The 26,946-nt window shown below is 41.1% G+C and overlaps 2 protein-coding genes across 4 annotated transcripts in view; one reads left to right on the forward strand and one right to left on the reverse strand.

Annotated features, from left to right (window-relative positions):
* The window catches only part of LIMS2 (LIM zinc finger domain containing 2), a 43,872-nt gene that overhangs the window by 7,397 nt on the left and 9,529 nt on the right, over positions 1-26,946 (forward strand). Inside the window, exons 2-8 of one of the 3 annotated variants that reach the window (XM_061636431.1) lie at positions 9,749-9,868; positions 10,694-10,853; positions 11,881-11,947; positions 12,437-12,557; positions 23,906-24,055; positions 24,951-25,101; positions 26,551-26,643. In XM_061636431.1, the coding sequence (XP_061492415.1) occupies positions 10,698-10,853; positions 11,881-11,947; positions 12,437-12,557; positions 23,906-24,055; positions 24,951-25,101; positions 26,551-26,643 (738 nt within the window). In that variant the 5' untranslated portion in view covers positions 9,749-9,868; positions 10,694-10,697. Of the gene's footprint in view, positions 1-892; positions 1,029-9,748; positions 9,869-10,693; positions 10,854-11,880; positions 11,948-12,436; positions 12,558-23,905; positions 24,056-24,950; positions 25,102-26,550; positions 26,644-26,946 lie in introns of those variants that run through there. The other 2 variants (XM_061636429.1, XM_061636430.1) reach the window with 2 other exon arrangements.
* On the reverse strand, positions 15,352-22,450 carry GPR17 (G protein-coupled receptor 17). Its single transcript, XM_061636432.1, has 2 exons — positions 22,369-22,450; positions 15,352-16,720 (listed from the first exon to the last, which is right to left on the reverse strand). Exon 2 carries the CDS (start codon positions 16,690-16,692, stop codon positions 15,676-15,678), a length of 1,017 nt encoding a protein of 338 aa, XP_061492416.1. The 5' UTR covers positions 16,693-16,720; positions 22,369-22,450; the 3' UTR covers positions 15,352-15,675.

A 26,946-nucleotide genomic window follows, 5' to 3' on the forward strand; every position in this document is an offset into this window, starting at 1 on the left:
ATTGTGTTTCTTAGTTTAATAAAGAACTGTTTTTCTGGCATACTTGGATTTGGCTACTTTTTCTTTCTCAAGCTTGTGTGTGTAATTAAAGTGTCTTAGATTTTTATACAACCAGCTATAATAACCATAAGCACATATGATTTTATGTATTGAAAGGTTTTTAATGATTTTTAAAAAACAGAAGATGAAAAAACATTGAATCATCCAAACAATATAAACATTAGTCATGACTCCAGCTTGTGTAATGTGATCCTCTCTCTAAAGTGGGCGTGGTATAAGTTGTGTAAAAGAACAGCTTGAGTCCGTAAGCCTTTTGCATCTCAGAGTGAACATAGTGGGGAATGGAATGTAAAGTATGCTTCTTTTCTCAGCTTGTTGATATTCTGACAGTATGTGGCATTTGGAGTGAGTTTCAAAGCCAGGCTGCTGTTTTCCAGCACTTGTCTGCCCAAGTAAGATAAAGATCACTAGGTAATGTAGAACTATGATAGAACTGATTGAAGACTGATACAAAGGAGTCTATTTCTGCAAGAAGGCTGCAATATTCTATACCAAACAGCCTAAAATCTATTAGTAAAGAAATGTGGTATTTTTCCAGCTATTCAGTTTTATTGATTTTTGTCATTTTAGTGAATGAATTAAGTTATCTAAAGAATAAGATTTTTAAATTCAGTTCTTGTTCAAATTACTCTGAACAAATCACACTAACTCCAAACTTGAAGGAAGATGTTGAATAGTTACAAAGCAGAAGGTGTTGAATAAGAAGACTGGACTTTGCTTGTGCTAAATAGTATTTCTGAGAAAAACGGTTATCTGAAGAAGCGGCTTCCTTGAAACTTCATTGTTATTGGTGAATTGCTCTTCAGTTATCCTCATACAGCTTTCTTCCCAGAGGTAATGAGTTCCATGGCTGGCGTGAGACTTCGGGGGCTAGCATCTTCCAAGCTTTATCAACGTCGGCAAGATCGTCTGAGTGGCACAGGGTCACTATGGAATGATGGGCAAGACAGGGCAGCTGGGATATTTGGGTAGGTTATTTGGATAGCTGTTTTAGATTAATGGTCTATTATTGGATGTTTCCTGTGAAACAGGAAGGAAGGCAGACTGGACAGGCTGACACTACTGTGTTTCAACTTCCACTCTTTGTTTCAAGAGGTTTCTTTGGCTCCGCTATTGTTTGGACCTGTTAATAACAGGAAAACAATCGTGGAAACTTTTACCTGCTTGGTGATGCTGGGCTGGCTAATAAGGTGGGAGTTGTAGATAAATAGTCTTGATAAATCTTTGTTGAACTTCAGTTGACATTTGGAACAAACCACTCCACCTAGAATAAGTTTTCTGCACCTAAAATAAGTTTACTACATTGTGAATAGATTTCCAAGTTATTTTTTCTTTTCATCATATATTCATCATATATAGTATGATCAGACTGCAAGAGGAGTAGGCTTTACCCTTCCTTTAAGATCTCTAAAAGGGCAAACTTCGGCAAGCACAATATTTCCTCTCTCTGTGATACGGGAGAAGCTGCCCCCATGGAACTTCAGTGTTCTTTAAATTGTTAAAAGGAACAATACCCTTATCCCCTTTGTCATATGATCATATGCAGCATAGATAAAACAAACACATTGATACCTATGATCACCTAGAAGATCCTCCTGTGTAATAAGGTTTCTAATGTTTTTTGCCAAATAGCAGTACATAATCCAAAAGATCTGCAGGGCGCCAGGTTGGGGAAGGCTGTTCTAACAAATTTAAAAAGCAGCTTGCAATGCTGTATAGGGAAACTTTTAATTTTATAAAAAAATCTAGTGTCCAGATGCAGCTCTTTCTGCGTAGTTGCAAGGGCTCACTGGATTGCAAGTGCTGTCATTACAAGCCATTGCACCAAAGTGTCCATGAAGGATAATGAAGATGTAAGATAGAATCAGTCTGACCATTCCGGGAGAGCAGAGGCAAAAGAGCACAAGGCACCTGTACTTTGATAGCTGAACAGAAAAGGGCATTTTTAACATAAAGCTGTAACTGGCAGATTTCCCTCCTCTTCATTAAAGGTACAGAAGCCCTGCCCCACTTTGTCTCTGGACTCCTAGATTGTAATTTCTAGAAATGCTTTAAGATTTAAACTTTGTCATTTTATTGCAAGGGTTGGAAACCTGCAGTTGACCACAATAAGCCTTTTCTGGACAAATTCTTCAGTTTTGCAATATTACGAAAGTAGCAAAAAGAGCTCTCTCATGGGCTGACATAAATGGCTGATAGGATGAATTTGAGTCACAAGTTGTGCAGGTTTGAACGTAGCTATTTTCTTCCTAAACTTCTTGCAGGATAACTTCAATGCCTGCGATGCTGCTTAAAAGATTTACAAGTTCCAAGTTCAGCAACAGAAAGTGGTATTTTCACTATTTAGTTAAAATGACACAGAATTATTTTATTTATTAATTTGGGAGAGCTGAACATGTGATACTCTGAGGATAAACAATAAACGTATTTACTAGGGTGCTGGGACAGCGATATTTGGTGAATAAGAGATAGTTATTTTTTTCAGGAGCCAATGGAAGTTGGGAATGTTCTCATACCTGCAAACTGCCAAAATCAGAAAATGACCTGGTAGGAAAACCAGAAGCCTTTTATTTTGTTCTGAGCAAATAACCTGTAGTCTGAATTGCACTGGATTGTAGGTTCAACATCTTAAATTTCATTTCCCATTTTAATCAATGCACTAAAATGTTGATGTCATTTAGGGCCTCCATGAAAATGTCTGCTTTTAGTGCGTGAGCAAGTAATGCAATGGATGTAAGGAAATTAAAGAGAAATGGATGCAATAGAAGACAAACTGTTTTACTGAGAAATTTTGGAAGAGGAAGGGGAAGAACAGCCAATAAAAAGGAAAGTGTTGAGTAGTGGTTTTCAAACTGCTCCACTCTCTGAGAGGAGTTTGAACACGCTGTAGACTGCACGGGGCATCAGTTAGGTCCAACGATTCTGGCTGGTATCTCAGGCAAATCGAGAGTGCTCCCTAGACCAGAACCCAGCATCTTTAATCATGTGCAGGAATTTCTTGGCAGACAAATCTATGTGGTTTCCTGAATGAATGAAGTTTGAAAAACAGTGAGAGAGGATAAAGTACTGGGAAATTAAGGCACTCTAAGGAATTAGAAAATAAACATTTGGAGAGGAAATAAGCATTGAATAGAACAGAAAAAATATACTGTGCTCTACAATGACAGGAAAGAAAGGGAAGTGAACCCAAGAGGCAAAGATCAAAAAGATGGAACAAAAAAGCACAGGAGGCAGAGTACCTACTTTTAGGACATTTGGAATATCATGATTGCTAAACAAAAAACTATAGTTAAACACTAGACATTATAGTTTATTCCAAGTTGTCGCTAGGGACATCTTTAAATGATAACCACAGAACTCACTTCAATCTTAGATTTGTTTATACACATTCAAGGTGAATCAGAGACTTGGTTAAGAGTCTGCTACCTCTGTCAAAATCCTGAACTCTTGACTTGCTTCTCTTTCATCACACCCATCACAGCAGGTATACAGCAGTATTGAAGTACAAAGTTCTATGAACCAACTGAGATAGCGAGTGAGTGTTTGTCCAGGTGAAACATCTTTCCCACCCCCATTTACTTATCTGTATTGAAAGGTGGTGTTAAGAACAGCCCCTTCTGAATTCTTGATTGTGCAAATGAGTCCAAATATTTAGCACAATGGTGATTAAATGCAGTTTGTATCAAGGTGAATAGGTGTGGTTTTCCCCACCCCAAGAGCATCTTATCTTTAAGGAATTAAATATAACATGAACATGGTTTTTAAATTCACCATACCTTTATGCTAGATTTTAATTCCGCTTTTACAAGAGACAGAAATAATTGTTTTGTCAGAATGTTCATAAATGTACCAGAGATCAAAATAATTTCTGGTTGTTGAGCTTCCTCTCTTGTTGCATCAGCTCCCCAGCTGAGTTGTCATGAGGGTTTCCTGAGCAGCTGTGTATTTGAAATACAGCAGGCTCCAGGAGAATCAATAATGGTGGCATGCTGAGGTGGGACAGTGTGTGCATGTGGGTGATTTCTAATGACATCTACCTAATCCTTATTTCCATGTTTGTGGTAAATTGAGCTAGTAACATGAAGAAAATATCCAAAATCCACAGTTGGACAATACCTTTAGGAGCAATTAAAATTGTCATGATGTATGAGCAATTTTCTTACAAAAATGTGCAGCTTTGTGGCGTAGTGGATAGAGTGTTGGACTACGACGTGTGAGACCAGGGTTCGAATCCCCACACAGTCATGAAGCTCACTGGGTGACCTTGGGCCAGTCACTGCCTCTATGGTAAACCACCTCTGAATACCGCTTACAATGAAAACCCTATTCATAGGGTTGCCATAAGTTGGAATCAACTTGAAGGCAGTCCATTTCCATTTTGGTAAAAAAGATCATTACTTTGGGACAACTGCCTGTTGTAGAAACATTTAAAATGCCTGTCATTTCTAAATAAAATCACTGCCATGCAGTCTGCAACAGACAATGTCCACACACATTAAAGGCTCTCCTTTTTTCTTCTTTTTTGCTAATCTTGGCTGGCTAATTCATACATGGAGGCTTTTACTCCCAAAACTACACTAGCTTCAATGTATTAATGAAAATGACTCTGTATTATAAAACTCTTAAGCTATGCATATCTGATTATGCTGTTGACATCAGCAGTCATACTCAATGAACAGTCTACCTGTGCTATCTGCATGGTACTTTGGTTGCAGGTCAGCTCTGTTGATCCCAAACAGATCAGGATAAGTACTGCTGTGGGATTTACTTGTCTCGGTAGCAGTGCAGATGCTGCCCCCTCGCAGGATCATCACCTTGCAGTGGTGAGAGGGCTTACGTGTTCCAATGAACCCTGTGAGTCAAATTCAACATCGTCTGAGCTCTGCGAGTGCCGCATTCTCCCGAATGAAGCATAGAGTGTTCGAGGATCGGGATATTCATAGGGAGACAAAAATGCTTATTTACAAAGCCATTGTACTACCGACTTTACTGTACTCCTGTGAAACAGGGACCATCTATAAATGCCACTCCCAACTTCTTGAAAGATTCCACCAACGCTGCCTCTGGAAAATTCTGCAAATTACTTGGGAAGATAAGCAGACTAATGTTAGTGTATTGGAAGAAGCAAAGACTACCAGTGTTGAAACAATGATCCTCCAACATCAACTTCGCTGGACCGGCCATGTTGTTCGAATGCCTGATCACCGTCTTCCAAAGCAGCTACTTTACTCCCAACTTAAGGATGGAAAACGGAACATCGGTGGACAGCAAACAAGGTTTAAAGATGTTCTCAAAGCTAATCTAAAAAAATGTAACATGAGCATACAGAACTGGAAAGCCTTGGCCCATGATTGTCCCAACTGGAGTTTGGCCATTATCATAGGTGCTATGGACTTTGAAGAAGCACGAGTACTGGGCGAAAGGGACAAACAAGATAAGCGGAAGGCATGTCAAGCAAATCCTCATTATGACCATCTTCCATCTGGAAACCTGTGTCCTCACTGTGGGAGGCTGTGTGGATCCAGAATTGGCCTCCACAGTCACTTAAAGACCTTATCTTGGAAGACAATCTTACTCGGCCACGAGTGATTGCCAATGATGAATGATGATGCAGGTGCTGCATTGTCTTGTGCTGTACCACCCCTGGGTTTTGAGGCATAAACATATCTGAGTTTTCATGAAATGTTATGAAATAGGTGGCAGTTTTCAGAGAGGGTTCCATTTCCCTGCCTCTAGTCTTGTTGATGTTCATAAATAACTATTCTTGCCCTCAGCAGAGTTTCTCCAGTGCAACCTCAACAGCATGATGTTGTTGTCAGAAGGAAGTTGCCTTCCAGCACACCTTGCTCCTTGCCTAGACTGCAGTGTTGTGTGATGACTAAGTCTGAAGAGCCTACATTGCCCAAATAAAAGTGGGAGATGAATGGTTGCTATAGCTGTGCGAAGGCTGAGAAAGGGGCAGGACAACAAATATGTAAGGGCAATTAACCGACTGACTTAAAGACTGAGCAGGAATATTAATTCAAAGATTGTAGGATTCAGACAAGGGCAAGGTTGAAGAGTTGCTTCCAGTGGGAGATGGATACAATGGGAGAACTGGGTATATTCAAGGGAAGTTTATAATGACACCTGTGAAGTGTGCACTTTTAGATCTTTCAGCGGGCAGATAAAATGGCATCCTATTTATGGATGATCTTTTAAAACTTTACAGGCTCTGATATTGTAATTATGTGTAATCTTTTCTAAATTAATCTTGATTAATTTATTTTAGGCCTTTCTTTGGAGCTAGTAGTGAGTAGCAAATTCAGAAGTGCAGGGCCCTTTCATGATAGTCACCTCCATGCCCCCTTCTAAGATTATGCAGCCTTCTAAGATTACAGAGGTTATTCCTGGCTTGAATACTACTTTCTGTTTCTCTTACACTCACCATTTGACTGCCCTTTCTCATTGTTAGACATATTACTTGAATTACTGAATTGAGTGTCTAAACGTTTTTCTCCTGCTGCTGCCAAACTGCTTGATGATGTAGATGGGATGCTATCATCAGGATTCACTGCCTCTTCTGCAGTAACATAATTTTCACAATCCACAACTTGTCTTGGCTGTTTCAAGTTGGAACTAAGCAAAACTTGCTTGCAGTTGACACATATTGGGGCCTGCATAACTGACTCAGAAAGCCCTACAGCAAAAAAGAAAAACACAAACTTTTTAAAGACTGCTGTGTACATAGACTTCCCCACGCTAATCTCTGAGAGCTGCTTTGCTGCTGGGTTAAGACAAAGCCTGTTGTTCCTAAATGAAGGAATTCATACTCTCTAAGTAGGCCAGGCACTCATTTTGCCTAGGAATTTGTAGCCTTTTGAACTTTGTCACCTTTTGGAAGGTAGGAAGGGTTTTTCCCACCCCCTTCTCCTATATCTCTGTGTCACCCCTTCCTCCTTCCCCACATACCTAGAATGTTAGAAGAAGATAGAGGTTTTAGCCCATTCAGGCAGTTTTTCATAATCATTATGCTGCAAAGTAAAGAACTTCCGTTGCCAAGTTTCCCTTTTTGGCTCCATGCTAAGTAACAGTATTTGGGCAGAACTGATGAGTTTTAGGAGGACACTTAAGCATGGCAATTCCTGATCCTAACCACTAGTGTTGGCTGTACCAGACACACATTCTTAGGCATACTCATTTGCATTTCACCTTACCATGCAGGACACATACATACATCATTAAAAGCTAAAACACCATCACATGCACCCTTTCTCCCACTACCCCCGGAACCAGGCCAGGCGCCAATGAGTGACCAGGTCAGGCATTTGCTGAGGGCTTGTGGCTAGCTGAGGTCCCCTAAGGCTGGGAGGGTAGAACTCCCACTGCGCAATCCCTGCCAGCATCGAGTTGCGGGCTGTGACTGGACGGTGATGCAGATTGTGGAGCAGGAGCTCCGCTCTTCCAGCCGGCATCACCCCTACATGTGTGTGCAGCTGTTGTGCACTTAAATAACCCAGTCGCTTCACCACATGCATCAGCACACATGCCTGCCATCACCCAAGATGCCCCTTGCCATCTTGGGTAATGGCAGGCATACGCACTGGTGTGCAGGATGGCACAACCGAGGATATTCAAGTGTGAGTGTGTGCACGCACACACAGGAGGGAAGCCAGCACCTATGGCAGGCTGGTGCCTGGGGGTCTGTGGCGGACTGGTGCTAGCCCAACCCAGAACATATTTTTTCTCTTTTCCTTCTGATCCCCTACTCCTACAAAACCACACATCTCCTCCCGCCTCCCCTTTTTTTTTTTGCTGCTGGGTTAAGAATTAGATCTTTGTTAATAGCTTCTCCCACAACAAAGAGTCTCTTCAGTGGCTGACTCACCTCCTTTCATTCTGATTGGCTCCAATCAGAAGGAAAAGTCAAGGAATCATGTTAGAAGGCTCTTTTCAGGGGCTAACTCACTCACCTGTCATGCTGATTGGCTGGTAGGATGTTGGAGCTATAGGGATGCTGCTCGGGACCTGGCTCCCAAAAAAGTAAGGGGTCTAGGACCCCCTGAGACCTCAGATAACTACACCCTGGTTTGGGGCACTGTGACTTCTGTATGGACTTTGTGGTTCTAATGATCAATTATAATTTGTAACAGTCAACTTTTCTGTGTGGGAATATAGCACCTAATTCTCTGTTAATTACTCACTTTCCTTATACTTTTTTCTGTACTCTAATAAGATTATCTGGATAGCTTACCTCGTGTTAGATTCTGCTGGGAGTTATGAAAGCCTGCTGTTACTCTGATGTTAAATATGATAATTCCTCTCACATTTGACATTTTTAGCCTGTTGTGAGTGGGTGGATGAGTGGGATGGATGAATGAATTTGAGATCTGCAAAGTTAGAATCCAGAAATGTTTCTGAGGTCAAAATGAAATGAGGACAAAAACATGGCCCCAAAAAGACACATATCATTTATCTCTTGGTGGGGGGTTTTATTTCTCTTTCTTAAGGTGCATTAGTATTCCTTCAGCCCTTGCATAAACATTCATTCAATTGTATTTCTATCCCCAAAACTGTCCGTCTCCCATTATCTGTATTTATCCATGCTTCTCTGGTAGTTTTTGCAGTTTTGGTTGTGGAAAAATTTTATGTTAAATATATCAAATAGCATGAGTTGAGTAAATCAACTGCACTTTGCTCCAACGTGGTCCTGTTCCTTTCCAGCCATGATAGCATAGATGGCCTTGGGTGACATTGTTCTGCCAAGGTGATAGAGGGAACTGCGGATGTGTCAAGAGCCCTGGTGGCTGATTCTGTGCTGGCAAATATGACTCTGGGGTCAGATCTCAATGCAGGTTTAATGACACAATTGTATTACCTCTGGGAACCTAGCCCCTGATTCTGATGTAACTGTGTTCACCCTGCAGGTCATAGCACTGGGCCTCAAATTAACACATTTCCCACCAATCTTACAGCGGTTGTACAGATCTCTTGCAACATATTGTTTGTATTTTGCCTTTTGCACCATAACCCATGCTTCAGAAGGTGCCTGTAGATATAGCTTTGCACTTGAAAACTGTGGAGTTTTTCCCACTGTTTCATATCTGTGGCAAAATACATCATCAAGGATATTTCCCAACTCAGAAGATGGTCCTTGTAAATTTTTATTTGTATAAGTGGTGTTGATTAACAGTATCTGGCTCTGTGGCCCATTAACATTTGTAAGCCATAGTTTATCTGAAACAGAGATATGGCTGGAAACAAGATTGATTAAATCACATAATTCCACATGCAGCCAAAGCATGTTTTAAAATCAGCCACTAGATTCTAAAGGTAATCTCTGGACTTCTCTGAAAGTGGGTATCCAGTTATTTAATTTTGCAGTCCATTGTCTGTTTGGTACACTGGTGCCTAAACCCTAAACATATTTATTGTGAATTTCCATTGTTTTCAGTGAAATTTAAGAGGAATACAGACCCTATGTGAAATCTAGACAGCAATGAAGTTGACTATTACAAAGAATATTCTGAAAGGTGCACGGAAATTTATTCAGCAAAGCAAATACTTGGTGTTCTGCTTTGGGCTAGAAAGCCCCTTATTTGTCAGGCCCAGGATGTGACTCAGGAACCAGACCAGCGGTTGTAGTTAATTCGTGTTTTATTAGGGTAATGTCCAAACAAAGACTGCATTTTCTCATGAATCAATACAGGGATACAGGTCCTGCGGCATTGGGAGAAAGTTGACAGAGCAAGGGACTTCTTCCCGCCTGTTCTTTAAGAAGGGGCCAAACGGGCGCGCAATCTTTCGCTCCTCCTTAACTGCCCCTCAGGTACTGCCTGCCTTCCCCCCCCCTCTCTCCTGTCTTTTCAGCTGTCTGCGTGTGCGCGGTGAGGGGGGAAGCATCACCCCCTCCTCTTCTGAAGTTTCCGATTCCAGGATGGGGGATAGGGGAGGGGCTGATGGTAAACTGCCTCCCTGCTTTTCGGCTGTGAGCAGCCCTCCCTCTTCCCCCTCTTGCTCTGAGCCTGAAAGAGGGGGAGGCGTGAGAATGTCCAGGGAGGGCTCAGGCTCCCCGTTGCTAAGCGACCTTATCACTGGCAGTTCCTCTGTTTTGTCTTTGCTCCAAAGGGGGGAAGTTCCTCCCCCTTCCCTCTGCCATCCATCCGAATACTCTTCTCCCAACTCTCCGGGATCCAGCTCCCCGGGATTGGGACCCCAGCTCTGCCTTCCGACATTATTCATGGGTATTTTGTCTATCAAATGTAGCTCCATAAAAGAAAATTCAGCTAGTCGTGGCTGCTATTTAGTGCAACCCTATGCAAGTTTACTGAGAAGTAAAACCTATTGGGCCTTTTGCTCAAGTAAGTATGCATAGGATTGCAGTCTTAGATTCAAATAGATTAATCTTCAAAATCAGCATAAGATTTCCCACTATCCTACTGGAAAATCCAGCTTTTAACAAGTTGAGGGGTTGATGAGTACATATGGTACTGTTCAATATACACATTTTGTATAGCTGGCAGCTTCAGCATGGTAGAATATAAATACATTAATCATAGGCTTCTAATTGATTTTATTGATTACTGTGGCTTAGGTGGTTTTGATGGCTCTAATTTGTAACTATGACATAATGTTTATCCGATTTGCTCCCCAGTAACATGTCAGATGCCATTGCAAATGCTGTGTGTGAACGCTGCCGAGCTCGTTTTGATCCCACAGAGCGAATTGTGAACAGCAACGGGGAGCTATATCATGAGAACTGCTTTGTCTGTGCCCAGTGCTTCCGTCAGTTTCCAGATGGACTCTTCTATGATGTGAGATCATCATCCTTCTGAGAGTGTGGAAAGTCAAGTATTTGGCTTTTTCCTTGGTTGACCTGAAATTAAGAAACTTGACTGAGTTTTCTGTGGGGTTTCTGATTATCTCAAATCCTTTTGCAATCTTATGTCAGTAATCCCCTTCCATTTCCCCCCTGTGTAATTTGGCTTTGATAAAATTAAACTTTCAATGAGGTATTACTTTCCTAGGCAAGTGACCAGTATTGTAAAATAATGCCCTGCTTAAGGCATAGTACTGAGCTATTGTTTACTGTTGCGTTCATAAGACTTGGCTTGTTTGCCTCCTCCTTCTTTCTTGGATGGCCACAAGGACAAGATTGGAAACTTTCACTTACATTTTCACTCAACCACAGAAGAGTGCTACATCTGAACCCTAAATTGTGGTTAACTGCTATTTATTAAGACAAACCAATTTTATAAACCCCAGTTCAATGTTGAGTTGTTTCAATAAACCATAGTTAAGACTAACCATAGTTTTTTGTTGTTTTGGACTTGGCACTAAAGCAGTTAGTTAAAAATGGAAGCAAAAGTTTCTGATCTTCTCCATGTAGCCACACCGGAGGAGGAGAGGGGAGTGAGTGAGCTGATGAGTGCAGGGCTCATTCACCTGTGAGATGCTGCCACTGCCCTGACCCATCCCAGCAAATACAGTACCACCTTCTCCGGAAGGGTGCCCCTGTTGCTCCCCCTCCCTCCCATCATACACTGCTCTACAGCCAATATAATTTAAATTAGAGAGTATTGCAAGAGCGTGATACATGCTTATAAGACAATATATATTTTTAGTAAAATATTGATCCATATTGCATTAGGGATATTTGTTCCTTATCTTTCCTAAGTATAAATTACTGCAGAAGAGCACTAAAAGCTGCAGTAATGGAATGAATGGTGGAAAATAAAGTGTGTAGAAGCTATTGCATTGCACCTGCATACCATGTAGCAGTGTCTAAAGTTGTATAGTAGTCACTTTGTAAGGGTATCTTCTCCTGCATCTTTCTTACAGTTTGAAGGGAGAAAGTATTGTGAGCATGACTTCCAGATGCTGTTTGCACCCTGCTGTGGCGATTGTGGTAAGATCTGCAAGTGCAAATACTCAAGCCTCCCACTTTCTCTTTCTTTAATTGGGAGCTATACGAAGATGAAAAGATTATTAACTAGGAATGTTTGTCTCTCCAGGCACTCTGTTCAAGAGCAATGAAAGCTTTCCAGAAAGCATTACAGCACTAATTACACCAAATAGTTTTGAGGTTTTAAACCAAAAGTTCCTGAGAATCAGAATCTCAGGAGGGTCTTTGTGATTCAGTGTTAATGGATATTAGTCTTGAACCTGACAAATTTGAGTATAAATCATTCAGTAGCCTTCAGCAAGTCACTCAGACTCAGTTTCTTGGATAAAAGCTATTAGTTGCAGGCTTGTTCTGAGTCTGAGTGTAGATCATTTTGCTATATAAAGAATTAAAATATGTTGACTCTCGAATTCTCTATGGGGATGGGGATAGGGAAGAGCCTCCTGAAATAAATTAAGCATATTAATTGAAGTGTGGCATTTCTATTCCAAGGTGAATTCATCATTGGCCGTGTTATCAAAGCAATGAACAATAGCTGGCACCCAGAATGCTTTCGCTGTGAGCTCTGTGATGTGGTTCTTGCTGATTTGGGCTTTGTGAAGAATGCTGGCAGGTAAGAAGGGCTAGAAAATATGAACAGGAGAGATTTCTTGCTGGGGTGATGGAAAATGGGGTGGTGCATTTGCAGGAGAGCATTCTTTGGTTGTAAGGACCCCTTCACACTGTGGAAGAGGAAATTCCAGGGTTGGGTGGGATCAGAAAATGCATGTTTTAAATATATGCACATACCAATAGGAAGACCCAAACAATCACTGGCATGTACACACTTTTACAGAGTTGAACATGTCTTTCAAAATGCATATCCATCCTTCTTAAACACAATGGTTTTAGCAAGTGAACTGTGGGTATATGTTAAATGTATGAAATTAGGCAGTTTTGTGTGATAAGCAAGGCAAGAGCTATCAATCTGAACCTGGCTCTTAAAGGGATACAGTGGAAATGGATTGGGGAGGCATTGGCAGAACACAGATAAAGTCTGGAGAATGAATATACAGAGGCATCCTCAGTTGTGGACAAATTACATTGGACAAAATGCCAGGCAGTAGAACAGGGATAGTATATATAAACATGACAACTCTGTATTGGATATGTACTCAGCAGCAACAAGCTGATGGACAGACAACATTTTGCTTAACATACCACATAACTTTTCTGAATTTAGTAATTTTGATGTATAATAAGTGTAAACAAGTTTTTAAAAGAAAGTATAAAATATGAAGATAAAGGAAGTAAAAATATAGTCTTAAACAAAGCCCCTCAACAAGCAAAGTAAAAAATAACAACCTAGTAACTGTGCTACAATGTTTGAATTGTAATTTTTGGCTTCGCTGCATCTGATCTCTAGTGGGAAGATTCTCTTTTCACTTCTTCGGTGACCAATGAGTGAAACAGCTATGAAAGAGTGATATACTTTATCTGCTCATAGTGTGAACCTTCTAAAATGAACCTGTTTTGATATATTTCCCATGTAGTACTGATGAATTATTAGCAGATTGTTAAAAGGAATCAACTTGCTGTGGTTTGTGTACCTTATTTGTTTCTAGCAAGGTATTTGTAGTCAGTGCAAAGTACATTATAGGAAAACAAGGATTCTATGTTAACAATCAAGTTGCAGGACCTCATGATGTCACAGCTGAACAATTGAACAGTGCCTCTCTTCCAAACAGTGGTACAATGAGGCAGCTTTAGATCTCATTTATTATCTCATAGGGTCTCCACCTTTAGACAGCCATGTGAATTACTTCAGTTGTGAAGCACCCAATTCACATGTTTCTTCTCTCTCCTGCACTCACCAGACATTCTTTGCTGTACAACTGCTTCTACATTCCTGATATGTTAGAGCAATAAACAAAAGCAGTTTGCCAGTCCTGATTTAAAGAGAGAGAAATATTCTGAGCACGCGCAGTTTCACATATTACACTCACTTAAATCATCGCACCACCATAACTACAGGAGTAAGATGAGGTTTGCTTTTGCTTCCCTGATGGTAAACACATTTACTTTGTAACAAGCACCATTTCATTACAGAAAAGGACAATATATTTTTTAAGTAAAAATAAAGAATAAGCTGTAACCATGTACAGTATATGTCCATCCCCTCACTATAAAATGTTTCTTTAAGTAAGAAAAAAATATGTTGAGGTGACCAGAATCAGTCCTGGTGGGCCTTGGCATGCCTCTATTGGCCCAGGTGCTGACACTGAGCCAGCCTGTTTGCTGCTGCCTGCATCACCTTCCACTTTATGGGTGATTCCAGGGCCGTTAGGCCCTGAGGTTCAGCTCTAGCGGCACCACTGCTTCCAAATACAATGATAACATAAATTCAGGATGACTGATTTGTTGCACAGCATGTAAATGCTTAGGATTTGGATGTAGTGATGATCAGAAATTATAGCACAAACTTGAATTGCAGCAACTTTACATTGGTACAACAGGCAAAGGTACTAGTAAGGTTGTCTTGACTGAGAATCTTTGTTCTTTTAAGGGGAACATGGTAGGTGCAGTCTGAGTTAAGTAAGGGCAATTGCATTGGTAAGAGTAGCACTAACACTTAAACTGAACTAGATTACTGATTTGTAACAAGCTCCCTAGAAATCTCTTAGTCTTATATACGTGTGTGATTGATTCATGAACCATGTATGTTCGCATAAAATAAAATGAGTTGTGTCATGTCATTGTTTCTAAACCTGTTATTGAAAATAATACCCACAGCCAAGACTGTAACAAAGGGAAGTTTTAAGTAACAATGTGCTTATTTATATCCAGTTCAATGCTGTCAAAAGGTCAACAATGAGACAATTACTTGAACTGTCTAAAGAATCAAAATGCTATTCCTTTCCCGCAGCTGTGGTGGAGCCATTGTAGATTTCCATTTTTATCATGACACGTCAAAATCTATATTCATAATCATCTCAAAGCTCTGCAGATATAAATATTCAACACCTTTCTTGATTTTCTGTTTTGAACTGAATCTCTGGCTTTTCTTACTTAATAGGAGAATCTTTCCAGAATGCACAAAATAAAATTAGAGGATGTCAGGACTATTGAATCTTAGCTATACAATTTACCTGCTTGATAACTGAGATGACCAATATTTGCTTCAGTTATTTTTCAATACAGATTACTTTTAGGGAGCATTCATGGAGTTATTAAGCACTTGCTGTCTTCCTTAATTCTTCCAGGGCAGAGACCAGGCAGCCAGAAATGCAGCTATTGTATTGTAATACTGGTTGTATTTTATACATTGAAATTGCTGTTTACCTTCCTTTTTGGGGTTAGTAGGGTTTTCCTCTTGCCTTAGGGCCACACCCCCAGCTGAATACTACCCTAACTTCCTGTCCCATGCACCTTAGAAGGGCCTCTTCCAAGAGAATTTTGTTCCTGGTGTGAAGAGAAGTGTGATCAGACTCTGTCTAACACTGACAAATGGGTTTTCATCAACTTAGGGCCAAGTTGCATGTTCTGCTAAATGCAGAGCATGCATCCATGTGTGTGATTTTTCTTTATTAATGACTGGTGGAGAGGCCCCCAATTGTAGCACTATGTCTTCTTTGTTTCCTCAAGAATGAAGCATGAGATCAGACTGTGCTCTTTGAGAAACACTATTTTGCTATCTTAGTAATTTAATTGTACTGGATCGAAGTCTTTCTTTAAAAACAGCTTTCATATATTTACAGTTCAGACTTAGCACTCAAGGAGCTATCATTTGTTTTCCCATCATAACTTGAAGGTAGCCTTGCCACCTTTTTGCTGCAAAACAAACCACATAAGGCCTCTTGGAACTTCTCAGCTACAAAGAAATACATGACAGGATCCAGGGCACCATTCAGGCTGGTGAGGCAGGAAGTAACACGATTGCCAAGAGCCAGAATCCGCTGCATTTCACAGGAAGTCTTCACACCATCATAATTGAGAATATAAATGTAGCGGTTGATATGATAGGGCACAAAACAGACCAAGAAGATCATAAGAACCATTATTATCATTTTGATAGCTTTTTCCTTTAGATGACTCTCAATTCTGTTCCCTCTTTTCAGGCTGCGTATAATCAGTAAGTAGCAGGTCACTGTAGTAAAAAATGGAAGGGTAAATGCCACCACCAGTGATACAAGAGCATGGCGTGATGCCTTTTCTCTGTAGAGCTGAAGGCAGATGGTGGTATTGTTCATCTCAGCTGTCTGTACACTGACCAAAAGAGGTGCCATTGCCACAGCAACTATAACCCACAGGAAAGCACAGGCCAAATGGGCATAGAGTGATCTGCGGAGTTTGAGGGACTTTACAGGGTGCACGATAGCTAGGAAGCGATCTACGCTGATGCACATGAGGAAGTAGATGCTGGCATACATATTGAGGTAGAAAAGGAAGCCTGTGAGTCGGCATGGGATCTCTCCAAATGGCCAGTGATTGCCTGAAAAGTGGTATACCAGCCGAGTTGGTAAAACTAATACGAAAGATAGATCGGCCACAGCGAGGTGCATCAGGAAAATGTTGGCCGGGGTGTCTGATTTTTTGTCCCGGATGAAAAGCCAAAGAGCCAGCGCATTGCCAACAAAGGCTAGGATGAAATCCAGAAGGTAGAAAGTAGCAAAAAGGATGTTCTCCATATTGGTCTCTTTGCCACATTGTTCTGAATTTTCCAGGGAAGTGTTGAAGAACAGCCCTGAAGAGTCTGCTAGGCTGTTCATTCCTCACTCTAGGACTTGAAATATGAACCTGAAATAATCAAGAAGAAAAAGCTAGAAAATAATCTTATAATGCTGAGGAGGCAACATGGAAACCAGCCAAATCTGCTCTTTGCTTATGTTTGTAATGAACGCTGGCCAGGATCCAAAGCATCATGTTTTTGTATTCTGCATATGTAGGAAGGCTTTTCAATTGTCCCCTTCTGGGAATCCCCACTCTCTAAAAAGCTACCCTCAAACAGCGAGGGGCTCCTCTAAAGTAGCATCTCATGAGATGAAAGGGGATTCCACTGAAGTAAAAATCTGCTAAACTTTGTGCATATGCAGAAGGGCTTTGCATGCACACAAGAGCCTTTCTGAATCCTAACCACTATTTTTCTGTTAAAAGATTATGTACTGTTCTTTGTTTTAGGATGTTCAGTTCTGAAAATTTTTGCAGGATAATAAATTGGTATTTAGAATCTCTTGATTGTTCACATTCTGAGAAAATGCTACATCTGAAGAGTTAATTTTTACAGGGTGATAAACAATGTCTGTAGACTCTTTGTGGGACAATATACTATGAAGCCAGGTACCTCCCCTCAAAGGAGTAATATTTTTAATGAGGAACTGTACAATACATCCAAACAGTCACTTTTTGGAGGGGATATTTTTCAATTATATGTCTTCTTCTGTCCACTTATTTCACAAACAAAAAATAATGGCACAGTAGAAATAATTAAAAATAAGATTTTTTTTAAAAAATGCAGGAATCCCTATTGATCCAATAGAAACAACAACAGCAGCATAATACATTTCATTAGAATCAAGTAAAAATCATGAAGAAGTGGGTAACTCAAAGCATTTTATTTCAATAAGCCTATAGACTCATTCGATCTATGGATCTTTGTCTGCCAAACTGTGTCATTCCCCCTTCCCTCTTTGCTGATTATATTGTGTGTGTTTCTTTGTTGGTTTTATGTTGCATTTATTGTATTTCAACTCTGTTAACTGTAAGCCACCTTGCATACTACTAAATGTAACAGAAAGGTGTGATATAAATATTTTAAATAACTAAACAATAAACAAACACTTACTCAGGCTGGATGTTAAGCAAAAAAGAGAGCTAAAGAAGAGAGAAAAAGGAGTTTCTATGCATGATGAAAAACCCAAGTCTGCAGTTTGCAACTGTATTAATATGGAATAGCGGAGGTATTCGGTAGACATAGGCTGTCATCCTAAGTATACTGACTAGAGTAGAGAGTAAGTCCTATTGAACTCAATTGGAATTACGTCTGAGTAAACATGCTTAGGGTTACACTGTTAATTAAGTCATACCCTGCATGGCATAAAACATCCTCAGGCTTCCACAAAGCATGTTGTGGTAAAGGAGCAATGGCTGCTTGCCCTTTGAATACGTAAAAGCCAAAAGTTATTTGAGAGCTAAATTAAGCACTATTTGGGACACATAATGTAATTCCTTCATCTGACCACAGGGTGCTCCCTTGTATAGCAGTTCAAAAAAGGGAAGGAAAAATAAGGAATGTCTTACACACACACACACACACACACAAGAAGTCAGTCCCCTTGTTTAGAGGAAAGAACCTTCCCCTAAGTGTTGGGCAACAGAATGCCTCCATCAAATAAAGCCCACCCTGGACCCATTGGTTTGCGACAATTACTGACCAGTCGCAAATACCCCCTTCTTATTAGGGAAGATGATTGAGAGGGTTGTGGCACAGCAGTTGAAAGTACTCTTGGATGAAACAGATTATCTTGACCCATTCCAGTCTGGGTTCAGGCCAGGTTGTGGGACTGAATCGGCCTTGGTTGCCCTGATGGATGACCTTTATCGGGAGAAGGACAGGGGGAGTGTGACCCTGTTACTCTTACTTGATCTGTCAGCGGCTTTTGATACCATTGATCATGCTATCCATCTGGGCCAACTTAGTGAGATGGGTATTGGAGGCACTGTTTTACAGTGGTTCTCATCCTCTCTCTAAGGTCATTTTCAGATAATAGCATAGGGTGATTGTCTTTCAGCCCCCTGGCAGTTGTGTTATGGGGTGCCGCAGGGTACCATCTTGTTCCCCATGCTGTTTAACATCTATATGAAGCCCTTGGGAGCTGTCATCAGGAGATTTGGGGTGAGGTGTCAGCAGTACGCTGAAGATACCCAGCTGTATTTCTTTGTAACATCTGAATCGGGAGAGGCTGTGCAAGCCCTGGACTGGTGCGTGGACTTGGTGGTGGACTGGATGAGGGCCAGTAAACTGAGTCTGAATCCTAGCAAGACGGAGACACTGTGGGTTGGTGGCTCCTGAGTTCGGATAATTGGTCAGTTGCCTGCTTTGGATGGGGTTGTTCTCCCTCTGAAAGAGCAAGTCCATAGTCTGGGGGTGCTCTTGGATCCATCTTTGTCGCTAGAGGCCCACATGACTTCCGTGGCTAGGAGTGCCTTTTACCAGCTTTGGCTGGTAAGACAGTTGCAGCCATTTCTGGACCAGGATAGCCTGACTACTGTTGTCCATGCACTGGTAACCTCCAGGCTGGATTACTGTAATGCGCTTTATGTGGGGCTGCCCTTGAGGTTGGTCCGGAAGCTGCAGCTGGTTCAAAATGAGGCAGCGAGACTGCTCACTGGAACAGGGTAACACCAACATGTCACCCCGCTGCTGAAAGAATCGCACTGTCTGCCCATTTCTACTGGGCCAAGTTCAAGGTTCTACTTTTGGTGTGTAAAGTCCTATACAGCTTGGGACCAGGATATATGAAAGACCATCTTATCCCTTATCTACCCGGTTGATCACTGTGCTCTGCAGAAGAGGACCTCCTGCAGATTCCCTCTTACCAGGAGGTCTGTTCTGTACAACATAGGAAGGGGACCTTTAATGTAGTGGCACTGCCCCTTTGGAATTCCCTCCCCTTAAATATTAGACAGGTGCTATCTCTGTTATCTTTTCAGAGCCTACTGAAGACCTTCCTCTTTCAAGAAGCCTTTTAAGTTGAGACCTTATCCCAGTCTGTGTCTGTGCTGTAATTGCTTTTTAATATGTTTTAATACCTTTTTTTTAAAAATACGTTTTAAACCTTTTTGTAAAATACGTTTTTAAAGCTTTTTTTTAAAATGTTCGTAAAGATATTTTGTTTTAATGTATTTTAAAGTCTGCTTTTTGGTACTTTTGTTTGCCGCCCATGGCTCCTGCTGGGAGGAGGGGCTGGATATCAATCAATCAATTAATTAATAAAATACTTTGGAATCCTTGTCCTAGCCACTTTTCTTTTTGAGTTGCAATTTCACAGCAGGCTCCTCATTCCTCATGTTCCATAGTCAATTTTAATGGCTGACATGAAAGTATTCTTAGTGTTTTGTTTTGTTTTTTAAAGTAAGCAAATGTCTACAGTGTAATTAAATGACACTCAGGAATCCTGCTAACCATTTACATACTATATCTAATTTAGGGACTCGTTACAAACGTGAAAAATAGCTAGCAATGTATTCATCTAGCAATTTATTCCCTAATAAACCTATTGATATAAACTGTATGTCTGTTTGACTCCTTGTTTATCTTAGAACTATATCCTGAAATGGCTGGCCCGTGGAAGCTGCTTAATATGGAATTTGTCTGGTGGCTGCCTCTGTACAATGACTACGGAGAATCCTACATACGGCAGTTTTGTCTCCTTGGTCTCTTCCAGATGACCTTTTAATGAGCATTCATCCTGATTTGTTTGTGGGGAGATTAGACAAGGTTGCTCAAAGCAAATGTTATCCTACACTTTCCCATGCATTTTCCCATCACTTAATTGCAAAAAAGTCCAGTCTTTTGGGAAAGTGGATTTGTTACTTATGTAGCATTAATTTTGTCAGGATGTGATTGAATCCCACCCAAAAATAGTGATAGTTTGGAACCGCCCCATGCCATCACTGAACAAGCTTCTCAGTGTGAAGAATTCTGTGTAGTACCATCTCATTCACGTGTTGAACTGTTGTACATACACACAGAGGTGCAGTCATTCAGGGTCCTGGGGGGGTCTTAGACCCTTTACATTTTTGGGAGCAGGGTCCCAGTAGGGTCCCTATATCTTCAGCATCCTATGAGACAATCAGCATCAAAGGGGAGTGTGTTAGCCACTGAGTCTTCTAACATGCTTCCTTATCCTTTCCTGCTGATTGGAGCCAATCAGAGTGGAAGGAGGTGAGTCAGCCATTGAGAAGACTCTTCTCAGCAGCTAACACTCTCCCCTTTCATGCTTATTGACTCCTAGGGATATCTATTTTTGTGGGAGAAGGCTCCCCCAAGGATCTCATTCTCAACCCAGCAGCAAAAAAAGGGGGCTGTGTGGCGGTGACGAACATGAAGGGACCCTGCACTTCTGAATTTGCCCTATGCTACTGCATGCACATTTGTTCTTCACAGGATGCAATTTCAGGCAGCCTCCATTTAATACTATTTTACATGATATGAATGGAACCTTAATAAGTGTCTGAAAGATTTTTGGAGAACAGTTCCCTTTATACAGCTTATTGAGATATTCACATGAGTAATTCTGCTCGTCCCATCTTTATAAGACAGTGAAAGTTATGTTGAAGAGGTTTTGGAAGTAGTCTTTCATACGTGTCCTTACTGAAGTAATTACAATTGAGTTTTTTTCAGAATATGAGTTATATAAAACCTTTTTGCTTTGGGGAGTTATTTGCATTAGCAATTCAAACTTACATTGTAAAAGTTTGAGTCCACAAACAGGAAAATGACGAGCCACCTTCTCATGGACTGTTACTATTTGCATTGTTTGATGCAGCAATTATTGGTATAGATCTAGATAAGTAGTGCAGTTTTGAGGTAAGTTATTTACAATTTACCAAACTGCGCAAACAGTAGTGGTAGGTGGAAGTGTAACTTTGCAGACAGCTGCTCATTTGCATTGTGTGCTGTGCATTTTAGTCTGTTTTATGCCTCCTCACATTGTGTGTGCAATCTTCTTGATCATTGTTACAGTTTTCACCAGAGTTTTGATGTTCTTACCAGTATTCTAACATGCTAGTTCTGTTAATAACATTAATCTCCTGTCACGATTTGTATGGCTTTCACAACTGTTGGTGTCTTTGCAATAAATGAAAGTAACGTAACTGCAAGCTGTAACATCATTGCATTATTACTAGGCCCCCTGAAAGCTTCTTAGCTTCTGGGATCAAGGAGATTCTGCTTAGGAAAGCAGAAAGGTTTTTCAAAATCATAATAGTAAGAGCACTTTGCCAACAGGAGAAATCCCTGACCTGAGATACTTTTACAGTGCTTTCCCTCTATTGTTGTGACAGAGAGATATAGGTTCATCAGAAGAGCTTTGACTGTCTGTCACATGCTGTTTGTGTTTAGTTTCTAACTTTTAGACTGTTTTCATGCAAGTTGCCAAAAGGTGCATCACTTGCACCATATGTGGTTTGTGTAAATTTTGTTAAACCAAGGACAGAATGCAAAAGAAAAGTGGAATGTACTATCTGTATTACAGACCATTTTAAGCACAAATGTCGTATGCAAAAATGTCCCTACAGTGCCCATAGACTACACTTCATACTTTCCCTTCTAGCCCGTGTAGTCTGCAGTCACCAGGAAGCTAAATGTTGCTCTGTGAGAAAGTGCACCATTTTCTCCTGCAAAAACTACAGATTATTATCCCCATTGAAACCAAAACTCTTACCTCTTAAGGTTTGCAGTCCTGTAGAAGAGAGAGGTAAAGATCTTGTTAGTTCCTTACAATGCCAGCAAATATAGGGAAGGCAGGAAGGCTGAACACAGTGATGATCCAGAAGATGCAGACAGTGGCAGATTCAGTGGAAGGGGGAGCTGCACTTTATAGAGCCCTGCTAGTGATGATAGTCCATTATCATCTTGCTCACATAAGAGGCGGATAGATAACACACTTGCTGTGAAAGACAGTTTTCATTCCAGCTGGGCTCTTAGAAGGGGGAGTTGCTGTTGTATTTATGAATATCCCAATCTCTCTCTCTCTGATTCTTTGGATCCCTCTGACCATTTTAAAGGGCTTGGAGAGAGTTGCAGAAAGGGAGAGGGCATTTGGTGTTACAGACACAACAGGACATTTCAGAAGGGGACAATTCCATAATAGTGGGAGTGGGGGTGAGGAGGATGGCTGCCATAGTAACGGTTCTGTGATTCTAAGACCTCCCTTTGCTTGCAGTGGAGGAGGGTCTATAGGATGGGGGGGCGCTTCTGAATGAACCGTAGTGATAATGGTTTGTCAGTGGAAAGGGCTCAAGGCCCCTTATTCAGTTGAAAGAGAGGGGTCTCTTTTTAGGACACTTGCTATTGGGGTCTCGGTGTCCTGCCCTGTATAATTAGACTCCATTTCGCAGTGTGGAATAAAATTGAGGCCTTTATCCTGAGATGAACACAGCTGCGTGCTCCCATTTATAAAGGAACGCTGTCTGCTTTCTTTCTAGGGACTGTGGGTCTTGTCTGGGATTGCAATATCTCTAGGGCGGAACAGAGGAGAAGACTTGTGAAGAGCAAGTGTTTGTTAACATTCCTTTCCACTTATGCTCACTGGGACTTTCTATTTGAGGCTTGTAAAAATACAAGGCCACACAACAGCCTTGTGGCACTGAGATTTATTATTAGCTGTATTTTACTGCTAGGGACCTGGAGGCTAAGTGACCTGCCTGGAACGCTCAGGAAGCCAGTGGGCCTGCTGGCGGGTGGGGGTGGAGGTCTCCTGGCTCCATGCACATAGGTATTTGCCCTCTTGTATCTACCAGCTGTCCTCTGTGACTATGCACTGAGCAGATAAGCCACACTGGGTGTGTTACAGGAGCTCTGTATATACAGAGGCACAGCTGCATACATTATATTTGGAAATGTACACATTGCCATCGTGTATACTTGTAAAGGCGTATTTCTAATATACTAACCATTTCTGGGTCTTTTGCTATGGATATCAAAACTGCACTAAGAAAGCATGAGTAGGGGGAACTAAGATTTTCATTATTCAATAAAATAAAATTCAGCTTGACTTTTGCCTATAGGGGCAGATGTAGGGCTAATCTTCTTTTCCCTAGCTATACCCCATTGGCGGCAATAGGACATTTGTGAGTCAGCATTTGTGCTTCCTTGGGGTGAAAGTTGAGAACCTTTGTAGTCTAGAAAACAACTATATGTACACCAATCATTACACCTGAATGATGTCTCTCAGCTTTCTTCTTTTATTCTAACTCTAGGCACCTCTGTAGGCCTTGTCATAATCGTGAGAAAGCCAAGGGCCTGGGCAAGTATATTTGCCAGAAATGCCACTTGATAATTGATGAACAACCTCTGATGTTCAGGAATGACTCCTACCATCCAGATCACTTCAGCTGCACCCACTGTGGGTATGTCAACCATTTTTCAGTTAGAAGGACTCAGAAACAAGTGGAAAGACATAGAATGGGCAATTATGCTGTTTCTTTTGGAGCTCAGTGATCTTGAAAATAAACTTTTGAATCAGAAAACTAGGGGAGCTGTAATGATAATACTGAGCTGTAATAAATTCCCCCTTATACAATTCATTGTTAGCAGCTGGCAACTATTTTTGGTGGACATTAACAGCTCTGAAAGGAGTCGGTTGTGAAGGCAGAACTTGATGGGCATCATAGTTTACCATATTTTATAATCCCTATCACCTCTGGTGGAGCCAGCTTATCGAAACAGGTTAAACATAAGAAGAGCCTGCTGAATCAGGCCAGTGGCCCATCTAGTCCAGCATCCCGTTCTCACAGTGGCCAACCAGATGCCCATGGGAAACGCACAAGCAGAACCTGAGTGCAAGAGCACTCTCCCCTCCTGCAGCAGCTGGCAACTGATTTTCAGAAGCATTTAACTATGGTGGCAGAGCACAGCCATCGTGGCTAGTAGCCATTGTTAGCCTTAGCCTCCATAAATTTGTCTAATCTTCATTTAAAGCTCTCCAAGTTGATGGCCATCACTGCCTCTTGTGGAAGCAAATTCCATAGTTTAACTATGTGCTTCAAATTCTATAGTTTAACTATGTGTTTTAAACTGACTCACAAAACCAGGATCATAATTATGAAATAGCTTTTCCCAAGTGTTAATGTTGTTAATCAGGAGGTGGAGACGGTTAAAGGAAGGATATCTGTGTTTCATTTTCCTTTTGAGAACGTCTCTTTATCGCTATTTGGCACAAACTTAGGAGAATGTCTGGTAAGTGACCATTATTAACATGTAGTGCTGGGGACAAGTCTTGATTATTTCTTCTGTTCTGTGCAGGAAGGAGCTGACTGCTGATGCCAGGGAGCTGAAGGGAGAGCTCTACTGCCTGCCATGCCATGACAAGATGGGCATTCCAATCTGTGGGGCCTGTCGTCGGCCCATTGAGGGCCGAGTGGTCAATGCTCTGGGGAAACAATGGCATGTAGAGGTGAGGACTCTCCCACTGTGTGGCTTGCTGTGGGATTCATGTTGCAGAGAGACTCCTGACACAGACTGTTCAATAAGTAGACACTGCCACAGATAGGTGCTGCATGCTGTCATTTCAGATGACTTATCAACTATCCTGTGTTTATTTGGATCTCTAGCCTGTTACTCAAAACAAATGTAGATAGCAAACCATGCATTAAACATATTAGAAGTAATAAAACCCCATCTCAGCTGCCAAAAGCTACTTTAAAAAAATGACAAAGCTTTACACTTACAACAAGTTTAGTGAGTCTTCAAGGAAGGTAGCTCCATAGTTATGGGACAGCCACAGGGAATACCTTTCTGTGTGCCAAAGGAGGAGAGTAAAGATACACACATGTTAATCTCAACAGGGTAGCCTTAGTTTATCCTGCAACATAGGTGAGAAAGCAGTATCTTTAGTATGCTTAGCAAGGCATTAAATGGCTATATAGATTATAACCAGCCCCTTGAAGTGTGGCTGGAAGACAACCAGAAGCCCTTGCTGATGCTGCAGCATTGATAAAATATACTCCAAGAGACAAAAGGTACTGACCCTTCTGCCATAAAATACTGATCATTCATGTTCCTAAGTACTTTATACTAATACAATATTACCATTCTATGGTGTGGTTCATATTTGGTAATGATCCCTACACAAGTGCCTCAGAAGTGCATAGGACTGTCAGGCTTATGGCCAGGGCAGGCTCACACAAGGTTGCTGCAATTGGAGAGACTCAAAAAAGTGCCACGTTGACTACAGAAATTGCAATGAGCATGTGTATAGCCCCATGTGGAGATACCTCACACAAATAGCACCTCTGTGGGACTGCAGTCTTGCTTTTTCCAAGACATTTTGATAGGGGCACACCAGCAAGTGTGAACTGGCCCTACAAGTCAACTTAAACTGAATGTAAACATTCCAATCCTGATTCTGTGATGTAAAGGTAACATGGGATTCTGGAGTATATTATCCTCATTTCTCCCCAGCCACTTCCTGTCATTTCTTTTGCAAAAATGAACAATTGCATGTTTGGTCAACTCTTTGTTGGAGTTGGCACTGCCTATAGCATTAACAAAAAATAGTTCAAGCATTATTGCCACAGTATCTCCTAGCCCTGCCTATACCAGTATTGTTTAGTTTAGCATTATTTCTAAGCATTAATATTTCCGCAGCATCTCTTCCTTTAGGGAATTCACTGTGCATTACAAAATTTAAGGTTGGATCCGGATTAAGTTAGTTGAACTTAGATATTATTGAAATCAATGATAGAAGTTAGTAGTGACTTGTCCAGTTTATTTCAATGGGAACTAAGTTCAACTAACTTAGTTTGGATCCAGCTGTTACTATTGGTTTGATCCAGCCTTCCTTCAGGCACAAAATTGCCTGTTGCACAGACCCCTTGACCTAAGTTGTCTTTTAACTTTACAGCATTTTGTTTGTGCCAAATGTGAGAAGCCATTCCTGGGACATCGGCACTATGAGAAAAAAGGTCTGGCTTACTGTGAAACTCATTACAACCAGGTAAAATCTGCTGTCCTCTGAATCATGTATTTTTTTCTGACAAAGTAAACAGAAGAGACAAAAAATGACAAAGCTTTACACTTACAACAAGTTTAGTGAGTCTTCAAGGAAGGTAGCTCCATAGTTATGGGACAGCCACAGGGAATACCTTTCTGTGTGCCAAAGGAGGAGAGTAAAGATACACACATGTTAATCTCAACAGGGTAGCCTTAGTTTATCCTGCAACATAGGTGAGAAAGCAGTATCTTTAGTATGCTTAGCAAGGCATTAAATGGCTATATAGATTATAACCAGCCCCTTGAA

The sequence above is a fragment of the Rhineura floridana genome, chromosome 7, assembly GCF_030035675.1.
Source record: "Rhineura floridana isolate rRhiFlo1 chromosome 7, rRhiFlo1.hap2, whole genome shotgun sequence".
In the NCBI taxonomy this organism is placed as follows: domain Eukaryota; kingdom Metazoa; phylum Chordata; class Lepidosauria; order Squamata; family Rhineuridae; genus Rhineura; species Rhineura floridana.

Coding starts and splice junctions, on each gene's coding strand:
- GPR17 (XM_061636432.1), bottom strand. CDS start 16,692: ATGAACAGCCTAGCAGACTCTTCAGGGCTGTTCTTCAACACTTCCCTG.